At 39.9% G+C, this 19,111-nt stretch overlaps 1 protein-coding gene across 1 annotated transcript in view; it reads left to right on the top strand.

Moving 5' to 3' along the window:
- Positions 1-19,111, top strand: part of ptprt (protein tyrosine phosphatase receptor type T) — a 321,896-nt gene that overhangs the window by 244,510 nt on the left and 58,275 nt on the right. Inside the window, exons 19-21 of the mRNA XM_076082072.1 lie at positions 12,075-12,229; positions 14,021-14,101; positions 14,620-14,655. Coding sequence (XP_075938187.1) covers positions 12,075-12,229; positions 14,021-14,101; positions 14,620-14,655 — 272 coding nt within the window. The remainder of the gene's footprint in view (positions 1-12,074; positions 12,230-14,020; positions 14,102-14,619; positions 14,656-19,111) is intronic.

The raw sequence follows: 19,111 nt of genomic DNA on the forward strand, positions 1-19,111 counted from the left end.
AGAGATAGAACTTTTCTCTTTATAGAGATAGTACTTTCTCTTTATATAGATAGTACGTTTCTCTTCATAGAGATAGTACTTATCTCTTTATAGAAATAGTACTTTTCTCTTCAGAGTAATACTACTTATCTCTTTATAGAAATACAACTTATCTCTTTATAGAAATAACACTTTACTCTTTATAGAGATAGTACTTTACTCTTTATAGAAATAATACTTTACTCTTTATATAGATAGTACTTTACTCTTTACAGAGATAGTACTTTTCTCTTTATAGAGATACGACTTTTCTCTTTATAGAGATAGTACTTTACTCTTTATAGAGATAGTACTTTTCTCTTTATAGAGATATGACTTTTCTCTTTATAGAAATAATACTTTACTCTTCATAGAGATAGTACTTTCTCTTTATGGAGATAGTACTTTTGTCTTTATAGAGATAGTACTTTCTCTTTATAGAGATAGTACTTTCTCTTTATATAGATAGTACTTTTCTCTTTATAGAGATAGTACGTTTCTCTTCATAGAGATAGTACTTATCTCTTTATAGACATAGTACTTTTCTCTTCAGAGTAATACTACTTATCTCTTTATAGAAATACAACTTATCTCTTTATAGAAATAACACTTTACTCTTTATAGAGATAGTACTTTACTCTTTATAGAAATAATACTTTACTCTTTATATAGATAGTACTTTACTCTTTATAGAGATAGTGCTTTTCTCTTTATAGAGTTACGACTTTTCTCTTTATAGAGATAGTACTTTACTCTTTATAGAGATAGTACTTTTCTCTTTATAGAGATACGACTTTTCTCTTTATAGAAATAATACTTTACTCTTCATAGAGATAGTACTTTCTCTTTATAGAGACAGTGCTTTACTCTTTATAGAGATAGTACTTTTTCTTTATAGAGATAATACTTTACTCTTTATAAAGATAGTACTTTCTCTTTATAGAGACAGTACTTTTCTCTTTATAGAGATAGTACTTTCTCTTCATGGAGATAGTACGTTTCTCTTTATAGAGATAGTACTTTCTCTTTATAGAGATAGTACGTTTCTCTTCATAGAGATAGTACTTATCTCTTAATAGAGATAATACTTTTCTCTTCAGAGTAATACAACTTATCTCTTTATAGAAATAACACTTTACTCTTTATAGAGATAGTACTTTACTCTTTATAGAAATAATACTTTACTCTTTATATAGATAGTACTTTACTCTTTATAGAGATAGTACTTTTCTCTTTATAGAGATAGTACTTTTCTCTTTATAGAGATAGTACTTTCTCTTTATAGAGATAGTACTTTTCTCTTTATAGAGATAGTACTTTTCTCTTTATAGAGATAGTACGTTTCTCTTCATAGAGATAGTACTTTTCTCTTCATAGAGATAATACTTTACTCTTTATAGAGATAGTACTTTCTCTTTATAGAGATGGTACTTTTCTCTTTATATAAATAGTACTGTTCTCTTTATAGAAATAATACTTTACGCTTTATAGAGATAGTACTTTCTCTTTATAGAGATAGTACTTTTCTCTTTACAGAGATAGTACTTTTCTCTTTATAGAAATAATACTTTACTCTTTATAGAGATAGTACTTTACTCTGTATAGAGATAGTACTTTCTCTTTATAGAGATAGAACTTTACTCTTTATAGAGATAGTACTTTACTCTTTATAGAGATAGTACTTTCTCTTTATAGAGATAGAACTTTTCTCTTCAGAGTAATACTACTTATCTCTTTATAGAAATACAACTTATCTCTTTATAGAAATAACACTTTACTCTTTATAGAGATAGTACTTTACTCTTTATAGAAATAACACTTTACTCTTTATAGAGATAGTACTTTTCTCTTTATAGAGATACGACTTTTCTCTTTATAGAGATAGTACTTTACTCTTTATAGAGATAGTACTTTTCTCTTTATAGAGATATGACTTTTCTCTTTATAGAAATAATACTTTACTCTTCATAGAGATAGTACTTTCTCTTTATGGAGATAGTACTTTTGTCTTTATAGAGATAGTACTTTCTCTTTATAGAGATAGTACTTTCTCTTTATATAGATAGTACTTTTCTCTTTATAGAGATAGTACTTTCTCTTTATAGAGATAGTACGTTTCTCTTCATAGAGATAGTACTTATCTCTTTATAGACATAGTACTTTTCTCTTCAGAGTAATACTACTTATCTCTTTATAGAAATACAACTTATCTCTTTATAGAAATAACACTTTACTCTTTATAGAGATAGTACTTTACTCTTTATAGAAATAATACTTTTCTCTTTATAGAGATAGTACGTTTCTCTTCATAGAGATAGTACTTTTCTCTTCATAGAGATAATACTTTACTCTTTATAGAGATAGTACTTTCTCTTTATAGAGATGGTACTTTTCTCTTTATATAAATAGTACTGTTCTCTTTATAGAAATAATACTTTACGCTTTATAGAGATAGTACTTTCTCTTTATAGAGATAGTACTTTTCTCTTTATAGAGATACGACTTTTCTCTTTATAGAGATAGTACTTTACTCTTTATAGAGATAGTACTTTTCTCTTTATAGAGATATGACTTTTCTCTTTATAGAAATAATACTTTACTCTTCATAGAGATAGTACTTTCTCTTTATGGAGATAGTACTTTTGTCTTTATAGAGATAGTACTTTCTCTTTATATAGATAGTACTTTTCTCTTTATAGAGATAGTACTTTTACTTCATAGAGATAGTACTTTCTCTTTATAGAGATAGTACTTTCCTCTTTACAGAGATAGTACTTTTCTCTTTATAGAAATAATACTTTACTCTTTATAGAGATAGTACTTTACTCTTTATAGAGATAGTACTTCCTCTTTATAGAGATAGAACTTTACTCTTTATAGAGATAGTACTTTACTCTTTATAGAGATAGTACTTTCTCTTTATAGAGATAGAACTTTTCTCTTTATAGAGATAGTACTTTCTCTTTATAGAGATAGTACGTTTCTCTTCATAGAGATAGTACTTATCTCTTTATAGAGATAGTACTTTTCTCTTCAGAGTAATACTACTTATCTCTTCATAGAAATACAACTTATCTCTTTATAGAAATAACACTTTACTCTTTATAGAGATAGTACTTTACTCTTTATAGAAATAATACTTTACTCTTTATATAGATAGTACTTTACTCTTTATAGAGATAGTACTTTTCTCTTCATAGAGATACGACTTTTCTCTTTATAGAGATAGTACTTTACTCTTTATAGAGATAGTACTTTTCTCTTTATAGAGATACGACTTTTCTCTTTATAGAAATAATACTTTACTCTTTATAGAGATAGTACTTTTCTCTTTATAGAGATACGACTTTTCTCTTTATAGAAATAATACTTTACTCTTCATAGAGATAGTACTTTCTCTTTATAGAGACAGTGCTTTACTCTTTATAGAGATAGTACTTTCTCTTTATAGAAATAATACTTTACTCTTTATAGAGATAGTACTTTACTCTTTATAGAGATAGTACTTTCTCTTTATAGAGATAGTACTTTACTCTTTATAGAGATAGTACTTTCTCTTTATAGAGATAGAACTTTACTCTTTATAGAGATAGTACTTTCTCTTTATAGAGATAGAACTTTTCTCTTTATAGAGATAGTACTTTCTCTTTATAGAGATAGTACGTTTCTCTTCATAGAGATAGTACTTATCTCTTTATAGAGATAGTACTTTTCTCTTCAGAGTAATACTACTTATCTCTTTATAGAAATACAACTTATCTCTTTATAGAAATAACACTTTACTCTTTATAGAGATAGTACTTTACTCTTTATAGAAATAATACTTTACTCTTTATATAGATAGTACTTTACTCTTTATAGAGATAGTACTTTTCTCTTTATAGAGATACGACTTTTCTCTTTATAGAGATAGTACTTTACTCTTTATAGAGATAGTACTTTTCTCTTTATAGAGATGACTTTTCTCTTTATAGAAATAATACTTTACTCTTCATAGAGATAGTACTTTCTCTTTATGGAGATAGTACTTTTCTCTTTATAGAGATAGTACTTTCTCTTTATAGAGATAGTACTTTCTCTTTATATAGATAGTACTTTTCTCTTCATAGAGATAGTACTTTTCTCTTCATAGAGATAGTACTTTCTCTTTATAGAGATAGTGCTTTACTCTTTATAGAGATAGAACTTTTCTCTTTATAGAGATAATACTTTACTCTTTATAGAGATACGACTTTTCTCTTTATAGAGATAGTACTTTTCTCTTTATAGAAATAGTACTTTACTCTTTATAGAGATACGACTTTTCTCTTTATAGAGATAGTACTTTCTCTTCATAGAGATAATACTTTACTCTTTATAGAGATAGTACTTTCTCTTTATTGAGATAGTACTTTACTCTTCATAGAGATAGTACTTTCTCTTTATAGAGATAGTACTTTACTCTTTATAGAGATAGTACTTTACTCTTTATAGAAATAATACTTTACTCTTTATAGAGATAGTACTTTACTCTTTATAGAGATAGTACTTTTCTCTTTATAGAGATACGACTTTTCTCATTATAGAGATAGTACTGTACTCTTTATAGAGATAGTACTTTTCTCTTTATAGACATATAATGTTTCTCTTTATAGAGATCTTACTTTTGTCTTTTTAGAGATTGTACTTTTCTTGATGTAAGTCAGTGATACCTTCTCCACCAAGTGGTCATTTCGTGGTTATTAACCAATTCTAATAAGGAGCTATTATATCGGTCTGTTCACACACACACACACACACGTGCACTTTGTTGCCTGAGCTCACCTACACATCCTTGTAGAGAATCTGAGCTTCTTAAGCTTCTCCAGGCCATGGTCAAGCCCTACACCCCTGCCCGACCACTTCGCTCTGCTGCCTGAAGTTACTCAGCCTTCTTTGTTATGCTGTTACTCATGATGACACTCCCCTCTCAGTTGATGCCACGCCCCCCCCCCCCCCACGCCAGATCAGGGACAAAAGTCTGGACTGAAAAAAACGATCTGAAAGTGAGAAACGATTTGAAACCGAAAAATGATTTTAAAATGTAAAAAAAAAAGATTTGAATCTGAAAATATAAAATCTGAAAATGAAAAATATAAGACCTCAATTATCAAAATATATATGAAAGAGAAAAATGAAAATAAATATTTTATTCAAAACAATTCCAGAACTGAATTAAAATTATATTCAAACCAAAAAAAAAACTTTTCATTGACTTATTTTTATTTTGAATACATTGCTGTATTTTTCAATGTTCAAGACCACAACTTCAACTTTCAGGTTCAAATTTTTTTTTTAAATGATCAAAACTATTGGCCTGGATTTCGCTCCGTAGCTCCCTGAGTCCACCCGACCAGGACAGACTTCTTCACATCGACAAACTGACTCAGTTAGAACGGAGTCATCGCTGTTGGTTTGCTGCTTTTACAAACAGTTGAATTGGTTTGAGTCATAAAAATGGCAGACGTATCGACTCTTCTTCGAATGAAGAAACTTAAGTTTACACAAACACTTAGAAATTAAAAAGACCCTAAGTCCTGCACAGTGAGGAAGTGTCTGTCTTTCTGTCTGTCTCTGTCTCTCTCTGTCTCCCTGTCTGTCTGTCTCTCTGTCTCTCTCTGTCTCTCTCTGTCTCCCTGTCTGTCTGTCTGTCTCTCTGCCTGTCTGTCTCTCTCTGTCTCTCTGTCTCCCCGTCTGTCTGTCTCCCTATCTCTCTGTCTGTCTCCCTGTCTGTCTCCCTGTCTGTCTGTCTTTCTCACTGTCTGTCTGTCTGTCTGTCTCTCTGCCTGTCTCTGCCTGTCTGTCTCTCTCTCTGTCTCCCTGTCTGTCTGTCTGTCTGTCTCCCTGTCTATCTGTCTGTCTCCCTGTCTGTCTCTCTGCCTGTCTCTGCCTGTCTGTCTCTCTGCCTGTCTCTGCCTGTCTGTCTCTCTCTCTGTCTGTCTCCCTGTCTGTCTGTCTGTCTCTCTGCCTGTCTCTGCCTGTCTGTCTCTCTCTGTCTCCCTGTCTCCCTGTCTGTCTGTCTCTCTCTGTCTCCCTGTCTGTCTGTCTGTCTGTCTGTCTGTCTGTCTGTCTGTCTGTCTGTCTGTCTGTCTCCCTGTCTGTCTGTCTGTCTGTCTCTCTGTCTCTCTCTGTCTCCCTGTCTCTCTGTCTGTCTCTCTGTCTCCCTGTCTGTCTGTCTCCCTGTCTCCCTGTCTGTCTGTCTCTGTCTCCCTGTCTGTCTGTCTCTCTGTCTCCCTGTCTGTCTGTCTCTCTGTCTCCCTGTCTGTCTGTCTGTCTCCCTGTCTGTCTGTCTGTCTGTCTCCCTGTCTCCCTGTCTGTCTCTCTGTCTGTCTGTCTCCCTGTCTCTCTGTCTCTCTGTCTCCCTGTCTCCCTGTCTCTCTGTCTCCCTGTCTGTCTCTCTGTCTGTCTGTCTGTCTCCCTGTCTGTCTGTCTGTCTGTCTCTCTGTCTGTCTGTCTCCCTGTCTGTCTGTCTCTCTGTCTGTCTCTCTGTCTCTCTCTGTCTCCCTGTCTCTCTGTCTGTCTCTCTGTCTGTCTGTCTCCCTGTCTGTCTGTCTCTCTGTCTCCCTGTCTGTCTGTCTGTCTCCCTGTCTGTCTGTCTGTCTCCCTGTCTCTCTGTCTGTCTCCCTGTCTCTCTGTCTCCCTGTCTGTCTGTCTCTCTGTCTGTCTGTCTCTCTGTCTCCCTGTCTCTCTGTCTCTCTGTCTCCCTGTCTCTCTGTCTCCCTGTCTCTCTGTCTGTCTCCCTGTCTGTCTGTCTCTCTGTCTGTCTCTCTGTCTGTCTGTCTCTCTGTCTCCCTGTCTCTCTGTCTGTCTCTCTGTCTCCCTGTCTCTCTGTCTGTCGCTCTGTCTCCCTGTCTGTCTGTCTCCCTGTCTCTCTGTCTCCCTGTCTGTCTGTCTGTCTGTCTGTCTGTCTGTCTGTCTCTCTGCCTGTCTCTGCCTGTCTGTCTCTCTCTCTGTCTCCCTGTCTGTCTGTCTCTCTGTCTCCCTGTCTGTCTGTCTGTCTCCCTGTCTGTCTGTCTGTCTGTCTCCCTGTCTCTCTGTCTGTCTCCCTGTCTCCCTGTCTGTCTCTCTGTCTGTCTGTCTCCCTGTCTCTCTGTCTCTCTGTCTCCCTGTCTCTCTCTCTGTCTCCCTGTCTCTCTCTCTGTCTCCCTGTCTCTCTGTCTGTCTCTCTGTCTGTCTGTCTCTCTGTCTCCCTGTCTCTCTGTCTCTCTCTGTCTCCCTGTCTCTCTGTCTGTCGCTCTGTCTCCCTGTCTGTCTGTCTCCCTGTCTCTCTGTCTGTCTCTCTGTCTCCCTGTCTGTCTGTCTGTCTGTCTCTCTGCCTGTCTCTGCCTGTCTGTCTCTCTCTCTGTCTCCCTGTCTGTCTGTCTCTCTGTCTCCCTGTCTGTCTGTCTGTCTCCCTGTCTGTCTGTCTGTCTCCCTGTCTCTCTGTCTGTCTCCCTGTCTGTCTCTCTGTCTGTCTGTCTCCCTGTCTCTCTGTCTCTCTGTCTCCCTGTCTCCCTGTCTCTCTGTCTGTCTCTCTGTCTGTCTGTCTGTCTCCCTGTCTGTCTGTCTGTCTCTCTGTCTGTCTGTCTCCCTGTCTGTCTGTCTCTCTGTCTGTCTCTCTGTCTCTCTCTGTCTCCCTGTCTCTCTGTCTGTCTCTCTGTCTGTCTGTCTCCCTGTCTGTCTGTCTCTCTGTCTCCCTGTCTGTCTGTCTGTCTCCCTGTCTCTCTGTCTGTCTCCCTGTCTCTCTGTCTCCCTGTCTGTCTGTCTCTCTGTCTCTCTGTCTCCCTGTCTCTCTGTCTCCCTGTCTCTCTGTCTGTCTCCCTGTCTGTCTGTCTCTCTGTCTGTCTGTCTCTCTGTCTCCCTGTCTCTCTGTCTGTCTCTCTCTGTCTCCCTGTCTCTCTGTCTGTCGCTCTGTCTCCCTGTCTGTCTGTCTCCCTGTCTCTCTGTCTGTCTCTCTGTCTCCCTGTCTGTCTGTCTGTCTGTCTCTCTGCCTGTCTCTGCCTGTCTGTCTCTCTCTCTGTCTCCCTGTCTGTCTGTCTCTCTGTCTCCCTGTCTGTCTGTCTCCCTGTCTGTCTGTCTGTCTGTCTCTCTGCCTGTCTGTCTCTCTGCCTGTCTCTGCCTGTCTGTCTCTCTGTCTCCCTGTCTGTCTGTCTGTCTCCCTGTCTCTCTGTCTCCTTGTCTGTCTGTCTCCCTGTCTGTCTCTCTGTCTCTCTGTCTCCCTGTCTGTCTGTATCCCTGTCTGTCTCTCTGTCTCTCTGTCTCCCTGTCTGTCTGTATCCCTGTCTGTCTCTCTGTCTCCCTGTCTCCCTGTCTGTCTCTCTGTCTCCCTGTCTGTCTGTCTCCCTGTCTGTCTGTCTGTCTGTCTGTCTGTCTGTCTGTCTGTCTCTCTGTCTCCCTGTCTGTCTGTCTGTCTGTCTGTCTGTCTCTCTGTCTCTTTGTCTGTCTGTCTCCCTGTCTGTCTGTCTGTCTGTCTCCCTGTCTGTCTCTCTGTCTCTTTGTCTGTCTGTCTGTCTCCCTGTCTGTCTCTGTCTCCCTGTCTGTCTGTCTGTCTGTCTCCCTGTCTGTCTGTCTGTCTGAATCAACAGCACACACTGAAACAAAGATTTGTTCTGTTCGTGTCTCACAGGAGAAACTTTGAGATTTAAAGCATAAAGATTCACAGAACTACTTCACCTACGTTTTCGAAAAATAATTCCTTTAATTTGATATAAAGTGTCCAATGAGCAACAATAAAAAAGGTTCACCAACAGTCAGTGCGGAGTGTCTCAGTGACATGTTTCCTCTAGAAGAAGAAGAAGAAGAAGAAGAAGAAGCTCTCCCCAACATCACATGTTCTGTGGAGCTCAGACTCCCTGATTGTCACCGCGGTGGTTTAATGAAGTGCTGCTGTGACATTCATTAAAGAGGGATTATGTCATGATTATTGCCACTTACAATACGCATGAATTATCTTTTAAATGAGACCATCAACGGGATGAATGTGAGAGAGGTAAAGGTGAGGAGGAGGAAAAGGAGGAGGCAAACCCATTTTCCTCTCTCTTGTCTGTCTCACCTTAGACCTGCTTCTCTGCAGTCTTTGTCACCTAATATATCCATCATCTCCTTTCCTTATTTTCCTTCCATTCTCTTCCCTCTTGTTTCTTATTCTCTCTCCAGCTCTTCATCTTTTCCATTTGCTTTTCCTTTCTTTGTTCACCTCTCCCTCCTCCTCCTCCCCCTCGCCTCCTGCCCACTTTCTGTCCTCCTGCCGTCAGATAGCCAGGAAAAGGCCACTCTGTGCTCCAATCACAGAGGAGGTTTGGAGCCTTCACCAGTAAATAGGTGAGGAGGAGGAGGAGGAGGTTGAATCAGGGGCTGATGGATGAAATGAATATGAGAGAAACTTCTTTCGTCTCTGTCTCCTCCAGCCTCACTCCTTCCTGTTGTCCTCATTTAATTTGTCCTGCGACGCTCTGAAGCGGAGCACCTGATGGAGGTTTCATTTGTTTCTCTCTTCGGCTCCATGAGCTCTTTTCTATTTCTCTGTCTCTTGTAAAAGTACTCAAGGACAAGTACAGCTCATCATCACAAACTCTCTCTCACACACACACACACAGTGCACAACAATGCTGCTTTAATTTCATATCTCTGCATATCGCTCTGTCACACACACACACACACACACACACACACACACACTACTGCCACTATTCTGTGAGCCAGTAGACTGACGATAGGGATGAAAAGAGATGTTGCCTCCACATCTGACCTCTCGCTTATTGCTTTCTGACCCGTAGAGGGCTGAATGGTACACACACACACACACACACACTACTGTGTATGAATGCAAAGATGTGTGTGCATAAGAAGTGTGTTCATGTTGGATGATTCTGATGTCACGATTGGGTCTCTTTTCATGTCGTAGAACACAAACTGAAGCTCAGCTGGTGTGTCATTAAACATGAGCGTCTTTATGGTTTTTAAAGTGTAGAGCGGAAAGTCGTTTAAAGTTGTAAAGTACACGAGAGAACTTTCTCAGAGAATTCATGGAAGCAGAAACTTAAACATTCATCAGTGATTGATATCAATTACTAGACATTACTCAAGGACATGTTGTGTAACGTCTTCATGTCCTTCCTCCTCTCAGTGGTCCTGTAGTGACGCAACCCTGAAGTAGTTGATGAGCGTAGATGAGACACGATTAATGCTCTCACAGAAACTCATATTCATGATGAGTCTTTGTGATGGACTGCAGCACGCAGACGTTTCTCAGAGACATGTGGAAGCTTCGTGATAGGTGACTGAGAAACACTCCCACTCAGTGTGCACTGACACACACGTGTCCACCCACACGCACGCACACACACACACACACACAGAGAACACTGCACGTCCAGCACACGCAGTTCTTCCAGCCTTCAAGGAGATCAAGTGTTTGCTCACAGAAACAAGTACACACATAGACATTGCACACACACACACACACGTGTCCACGCACACACACACACACACAGCCCATGGAGCATCCGTGACTGCATGTCAGACACTTAAAGCGAGTTGAAGAATGTGTTGGTGGATTCTGGAGGTTTTTCTTTTGACTTTTGAAAAATAAGTGTGAGATGTTTTTTTTCATTTTCTATGACTCAACTGCAGATGAATTGTAAGATGCTGCGTCCTGATAAACATATTAGTGAGTGTGTCTGTGAGCTCAGGGTGTGCAGGAGGCTCACTCATGGAGTGTTTGTTGCTTCTCACTTCTAAAGAGTGAATAAAGTGTGATGCTGGCTGAAAGGAGACGAAAGCACATGAGTGAAGCCTTGAAGTGAGAAGTTCTAATCTCTACAATGAACTCTGTGAATAACATCATAGATCACCACACAAGGATCTACAGTCTGAAGTATGGATAAATACAACCAGATGTCTGGCTGGTACACAAATATAAATGCTCACATCACATAGCTTAGCCCTTACATGCTGTTCATATGTAACGCCTTCACAGTGTGTCGGGTAGTAAGTGTCTACAGATCTGTTTAGAATGTCTCTTAATAAATGTATGATTAATCCTTAATACATGTTTCAGAGAGCAGGGAGAGTATTTAACTACTACACATTATGTCCTGTTTTACACAAGATATAAAAACATAAAAGTCATAATGACTTAAATATATTTTATAGAATTTGAAAATGTCATGAACATTCTGGAACGGTTGGAATTTATAATATAACCATATTTAATCATTGCAACCATTAAATGCTGTCCTCACTGCTATATCATAAGAAATCATAATTATCAATATTAATTCAACATTTACCACTTAGAACACAAAACATTACATAATACATTGCTTATTATAGCCGTGGTAGGAGACGTTACTTGTGTGGAACTTGCACATGTGTTCACATCTGCAGCAGCTTGTCTCTGCTCTGCAGCACTTCTCTGTTGGAGCAACAGATCCAGGGCCTGTTCATGGTAGCTCAGGTACCTTCATAATGTTATCAACCCAAACAGCCTCAGTGTACAAGCATGTGTAGCACCTGTACAAAAGTATAACATTTGGGTCAGTTTAGGAAAGCTGTAGAAGTTGTCTTCATACAGTTAAAACCTCTTCATGAATACAGTGGATGGATATTCAGTGGTTGTGGATCTCCAAGGTAACAGAACCAGCTCACCTTCAGTAACTCCAGAAGAACCAGCACAGAAATACAAGAACAAGAACAACAAATCCTCAATAACTGCAATCAGCCATCAGTGTCCAACAGTTACAATCCAGCATCAGTTCACAGCTTTGATATATAAAGTCATTAAACACCAGAATGCTTTTGAAGATTTTGGATACGAAGATGCATAACACACAACGTTCATCCTCATTTTGTGTTTTCTGAGTTAATGCATGTTTAAAAAGCCTCCTCTGACATCATGTGTGTTTGTATATGTGTGATTGTTAGTGCTGCATGTGTGAATATACGTGTGTGTGTGTGTGTGTGTGTGTGTGTGTGTGTGTGTGTGTGTGTGTGTGTGTGTGTGTGTGTGTGTGTGTGTTCCCATCGGTGTCTCAACATGTGTGTTCGTATCACTACAGGAAGTTGGCGAAGAAGCAGAAGGAGACGGCCAGCAGCTCCACTCAGCACAGGGAGATGGGTCCGGTCACCACGGCTGATAAGAGCACAACTAAAGTCAGCACGCTGCACAAAGATGACCCGTTCTCCACCTCCAACCAGGACCTCAACGGATTCAGTAAGTCCTCCAATGTTCACACAAGGTCCACGTCTCTAAATATGGAACCAGGTAGAACGTGGCTCAGGGTTGTAGAGCTGGACTCCTTTTGTCTTCGTCTCTACTAGAAAATACAAAGATGCAATATGTCAGCGCCATTAATCCTTCTGTCAGACTTGTCTGTTCTCACAGCAGATGTTCTGTTCAGTAACTCTGCATATGTTCCTCCTTCACCTCTATCAGCAGTGTGAGGAGCTGCTCCACTGCTCTCCTCTTACTCTGTGCTGCTCCCTCAACTTCTTCTGCTCTGTGCTGCTTCACATGCAGACACATCCATGTGTTCCATATTCCACATGTCAAACATGCTCTTTCACACACACACAGACTAACAAACACACCCTCTCACACACTCACACACACACACAGACTAACACACACACCCTCTCACACACACACACACACACACAGACTAACACACACACCCTCTCACACACTCACACACACACAGACTAACACACACACACACACAGACTGATCCAGGCTCAGTCCTAATGAGACAGAAGAATCGCTGACACAGGAAGGACTCAGTAATATGTGACAGACGGACCCTCACAGGCCGAATAACCTTTTTGTGTTATTGCTTCTCTGTCGTCAGGTTTCTTCTCACTTTGCTGTCAAAGCACTTTTCTGTTTTAAAGATGAGCTCCTTCTGCAGGAACATTAGTATTCAGGGAGGATCCGCATGAGACCAGGAGGACTTAGTCTCTCAGGAGGACACCTAAAGGTTTAGAGAGGGGGGAGGAGGGGAGGAGAGGAAAGTGAAGGAAAGGAGAGGAGGAAGAAAGAGAGAGGAGTAGATTAAACTCATGTTTTCCTCTGAGGGTAAATCTGACATTTGTACCAGAGAATAAAGGACAAACAGACGGACGAATAAATGATTTGCTATTTAATAAGTTCTGGTTCTGATTCTGATAATGATGATTCTCAGTAAATGATCATGAGTTCTTTTGAAGACGTCTGATGTCGAGCTGAGGATGAGCTCTGTGTCTTCTGTAGGAAAGCTCCCTCTAGTTCATTTAAACCCTCTGAACCAATCAGAGCAGAGAAGATAAACATGAAACTCTAATCTTCATCCCACTGAAAGAAAACTTATTTCTGATTTCAACAAAGTTATTTATTGACTCCACTGAACGAGTTCACTCTCCAACCCAATGAACAGACGATCAATGCTTTCCATGGTCTGAACACGATGAAGCACAGACGTGAATAATCAGGATGGAAACATTCTAGTTGTTTGTGTTGTTCTCTGACATGAAACATTTCTATCTGCTTCAAAATGACGGGATGAATAAAACCTGCTGTTATTGATTATGTTGTTATTGTTGGAAGCTTTATGGAGAGATGATTGAGTTTAAAGTGACATCGTCTCTGATCGGGTTCAGTCCGTTCATACAGTCGTATGTATTGATGAACGTCATATTTGAGTGCTGCTCATTGAGACGGAAACACTTTAACTCAATATGTGAACATTGGTGGTTCCATTAGTGTTATTGGATTGTTCTTGACCAATAAGGACGATTGATCCGTCTTTGTTTATCTTTTTATTGTTTATTGTGTGATGATTCAATGTTTTTTTGTTCTCTTGTTTTTCACCTTTACCGTCTCCTTCTTGTTCTTGTCCTCATCTCATCTCCTTCCTCCTATCTACTCTCTCTCTTCCCCACCTCCTGCTTCCTCCTATTTTACATCCTCTCCCCTTCGTCTTCTTGGTTTTGTCCTCTTACTCACCTCCTTTTCTCCTCTCCTCCCCAGCTGCTCCCTCTCCTTGCTCCTTCTCTGTGCAAGGAAGCAAGACACTGCAGAGCAAATCCCTGCTGAATTCCTACTACTCAGGTACACAGACACACACACACACACACACACACACACAGACACAGACACACACAGACACACACAGACACACACACACACACACACACACACACAGACACAGACACACACAGACACACACAGACACACACACACACAGACACACACACACACACACAGACACACACACAGACACACACACACACACACAGACACACACAGACACACACACACACACACACACACACACAAACACACACACACACACACTTTTCCTTTAAATGACAGTGAAGAAAGTGAGAAACTATTTTTGCCCTTTTAGGTCGATCACATGATACTACTCGTATACTACTACTACTACTAGTATCATCACAGTACTGCTCCGTGTACCAGTACTCACACTACGATGGTTCCTCAGTTTATCAGGTGTAAGATCTGTGAGAATATATTGTTCATAGAGAGAGCTTATGACTTTAGTGAAATGAAGATGTTTGAACATGTGAGTCATCACTGCTTCTGACTGCTGTCCATCATATGTTCAGTCTCTAAAGAGCCGGTTCCAGCCACAACCTCCATCGGTGAGTCACAACACTTCATTCATATCTTTATGTAACAAAACATAATAAACATAACTGTGACCTTCATTCAGAGGATCGGCGGTTCGATCCCCGCCCCCGGCTCCGCTAGTCTCATGTCGATGTGTCCTTGAGCGACACACTTAACCCCAGAATGTCTCCCGTAGCTGAGCCTACGGTGTGTGAATGTGATAGAATCTGACTGTATCTCTTTGGATAAAAGCTTCTGCTAAATGACTGTAATGTAACACAGCTGTTTCCTGTTTGTGGATTTCAGTGTGTTCCTGCTCGTGTGTGTGTGCATGAGAAACAAGAGCAGTTTCACACATATTCTGGCATTTACAATGTACACACACACACACACACACACACACACACACACAGAAGTTAAAGTGAGTGAAACTTGTCTCCTTTACAGAGTGTTTGTGTGTCATGTGATAGTATCACCTCCTCTCATCCATCCTCCTCCATTCTTCTTCCTCTCCTCTCCTCATATATATATATATACGTATATGTATGTATATGTATATGTATATATATATATATATATACGTATTTGTATGACACCAGAGGGTGTACTTAGAGCACCGACCAAACACACTTATTAAATATGAAATGAGGAGCGGAAGATGGAAGTGAATGAGAGATTCTTACTTTAGTATTGCTCCTTTCAATAACACTCTCTGTTGAATGTGAGAACATTTCTTTCATTGTTCTGCTTTAAGTCAATTAATTATTTTCAGTCACACAACATCATCTGATTATAGATATGTTTGTTCATGATTTTCAAAAGCTTTATTAGTTCGTACACATGGTCCCTTTAACACGTTGACTTCCATTGAGTCCATTATGTTCATCTTATCTGAGGCGGCCTCTGTTACATCGTTTAATAAATAAGAAACATTTCATTTCCAAAGTAACAATGCACCACTTCGAAACGTTCCAATAGCTCTCAGGCTTTTGAAAATGGATAATTGTGCCAGTGAGGATGGATTCTTACTGTAATAGCTTGAGGAAAGAGAAGAAAGTTATTAAGACGGCAGTGACGCAGACGAACAGATTGAGGGATCAGAGACCGGGAGAAGGAGCTCGGGTAAATCCAGCATGCAATGCAGAGGAGCTTTATCTTTCTCTGAGTGTGTGTGCATATTTTCCTTTTAACCGGCTGTAAAGCTTCTCCTGAGCTCAGGTGTTTTCTCTGCTATGGAAATGATATTTCATGCACACATACACACACTCTCTCTCGCAAAATCTTCAATATATGAGCACCTATAAAGAAGCCAACATTAACACACTCAAGTAAACAAAGGTATGCATGAAGAGACGAGGACACATCAGGAAGCTACAAATATACAATTGCCTCCACACACACACACACACACACACACACACACACACACACACACACACACCCAGCACAGTGTTAACATTGATGCAACGTAAATCTACTGGATCAGTGGAAAGCCACCGCAGCACTGTGCATTTCATGTGCAAACACCTCTAAAAATCTATTTTCCAGACGTTGACATATGTTAAAAGGTTACACAACACGCCAAGGTGAGCCGTCATTTCTGTTAGCATAGACATGAATCCGGAGCTTTCTGTGGTTATTATGTAAAAACACTCACTCGCTCTCTCTCTCACACACACACACACACACACACACATTTAGAGGTAGGTTCCACGTCTTAAAACAGGTAAAGTTTAAAAACGTCCCTGTGTTCGATGAGGGCAAATAGCTACATACAAACATCACCTCCCCGATGAAGCTAATTGCATGAATTTATTAAAAAAGACAATCAATGACAATCAATGCTTCAACTATCTGTATAGAGAGGTTATCATTTAAAAATGTACATTCATTTGCTGTGACATAAAATATTGAGAGCGAACGCAAACAATCACCTTTTGTTTGCCTTCTTTGTTCAGATTAGAACAAAATTTATTTTCAGGCATATTTGGAATTTTTTTTAAGGTCAAATTATAACAGAAGTTATTTCAATACATTTTTCATAAGGAGCAGGTCTAGACTTTACTCGATGGTTTACAAACAACATTCCATCAGGATATAGCTAGTCCTAACTATAAACCTGAGCCAGTCCTAACTATAAACCTGAGCCAGCCCTAACTATAAACCTGAGCCAGCCCTAACTATAAACCTGAACCAGCCCTAACTATAAACCTGAGCCAGCCCTAACTATAAACCTGAACCAGCCCTAACTATAAACCTGAACCAGCCCTAACTATAAACCTGAGCCAGCCCTAACTATAAACCTGAGCCAGTCCTAACTATAAACCTGAGCCAGTCCTAACTATAAACCTGAGCCAGTCCTAACTATAAACCTGAACCAGCCCTAACTATAAACCTGAACCAGCCCTAACTATAAACCTGAGCCAGCCCTAACTATAAACCTGAACCAGCCCTAACTATAAACCTGAACCAGCCCTTACTATAAACCTGAGCCAGCCCTAACTATAAACCTGAACCAGCCCTAACTATAAACCTGAGCCAGTCCTAACTATAAACCTGAACCAGCCCTAACTATAAACCTGAACCAGCCCTAACTATAAACCTGAACCAGCCCTAACTATAAACCTGAACCAGCCCTAACTATAAACCTGAGCCAGTCCTAATTATAAACCTGAGCCAGTCCTAATTATAAACCTGAGCCAGTCCTAATTATAAACCTGAGCCAGGCCTAACTATAAACCTGAGCCAGTCCTAATTATAAACCTGAACCAGCCCTAACTATAAACCTGAGCCAGCCCTAACTATAAACCTGAACCAGCCCTAACTATAAACCTGAACCAGCCCTAACTATAAACCCGAGCCAGTCCTAACTATAAACCCGAGCCAGTCCTAACTATAAACCTGAACCAGCCCTAACTATCAACCTGAACCAGCCCTAACTATAAACCTGAGCCAGCCCTAACTATAAACCTGAGCCAGTCCTAACTATAAACCTGAAGCAGCCCGAACTATAAACCTGAACCAGCCCTAACTATAAACCCGAGCCAGTCCTAACTATAAACCCGAACCAGCCCTAACTATAAACCTGAGCCAGTCCTAATTATAAACCTGAGCCAGTCCTAATTATAAACCTGAGCCAGTCCTAATTATAAACCTGAGCCAGTCCTAACTATAAACCTGAGCCAGTCCTAATTATAAACCTGAACCAGCCCTAACTATAAACCTGAACCAGCCCTAACTATAAACCTGAACCAGCCCTAACTATAAACCTGAACCAGCCCTAACTATAAACCTGAGCCAGTCCTAATTATAAACCTGAGCCAGTCCTAATTATAAACCTGAGCCAGTCCTAATTATAAACCTGAGCCAGGCCTAACTATAAACCTGAGCCAGTCCTAATTATAAACCTGAACCAGCCCTAACTATAAACCTGAGCCAGCCCTAACTATAAACCTGAACCAGCCCTAACTATAAACCTGAACCAGCCCTAACTATAAACCCGAGCCAGTCCTAACTATAAACCCGAGCCAGTCCTAACTATAAACCTGAACCAGCCCTAACTATCAACCTGAACCAGCCCTAACTATAAACCTGAGCCAGCCCTAACTATAAACCTGAGCCAGTCCTAACTATAAACCTGAAGCAGCCCGAACTATAAACCTGAACCAGCCCTAACTATAAACCTGAGCCAGCCCTAACTATAAATCTGAGCCAGTCCTAACTATAAACCTGAGCCAGTCCTAACTATAAACCTGAGCCAGTCCTAACTATAAACCTGAACCAGCCCTAACTATAAACCTGAACCAGCCCTTACTATAAACCTGAGCCAGCACTAACTATAAACCTGAACCAGCCCTAACTATAAACCTGAGCCAGTCCTAACTATAAACCTGAACCAGCCCTAACTATAAACCTGAACCAGCCCTAACTATAAACCCGAGCCAGTCCTAACTATAAACCCGAACCAGCCCTAACTATAAACCTGAGCCAGTCCTAATTATATACCTGAGCCAGTCCTAATTATAAACCTGAGCCAGTCCTAATTATAAACCTGAGCCAGTCCTAACTATAAACCTGAACCAGCCCTAACTATAAACCTGAACCAGCCCTAACTATAAACCCGAGCCAGTCCTAACTATAAACCTGAACCAGCCCTAACTATAAACCTGAACCAGCCCTAACTATAAACCTGAGCCAGTCCTAATTATAAACCTGAGCCAGTCCTAATTATAAACCTGAGCCAGTCCTAATTATAAACCTGAGCCAGTCCTAACTATAAACCTGAGCCAGTCCTAATTATAAACCTGAACCAGCCCTAACTATAAACCTGAACCAGCCCTAACTATAAACCTGAACCAGCCCTAACTATAAACCTGAGCCAGTCCTAACTATAAACCTGAGCCAGTCCTAATTATAAACCTGAACCAGCCCTAACTATAAACCTGAACCAGCCCTAACTATAAACCTGAGCCAGTCCTAATTATAAAC

Source organism: Anarhichas minor, unplaced genomic scaffold, assembly GCF_050575085.1.
Source record: "Anarhichas minor isolate MPS153535 unplaced genomic scaffold, ASM5057508v1 ptg000089l, whole genome shotgun sequence".
NCBI lineage: Eukaryota > Metazoa > Chordata > Actinopteri > Perciformes > Anarhichadidae > Anarhichas > Anarhichas minor.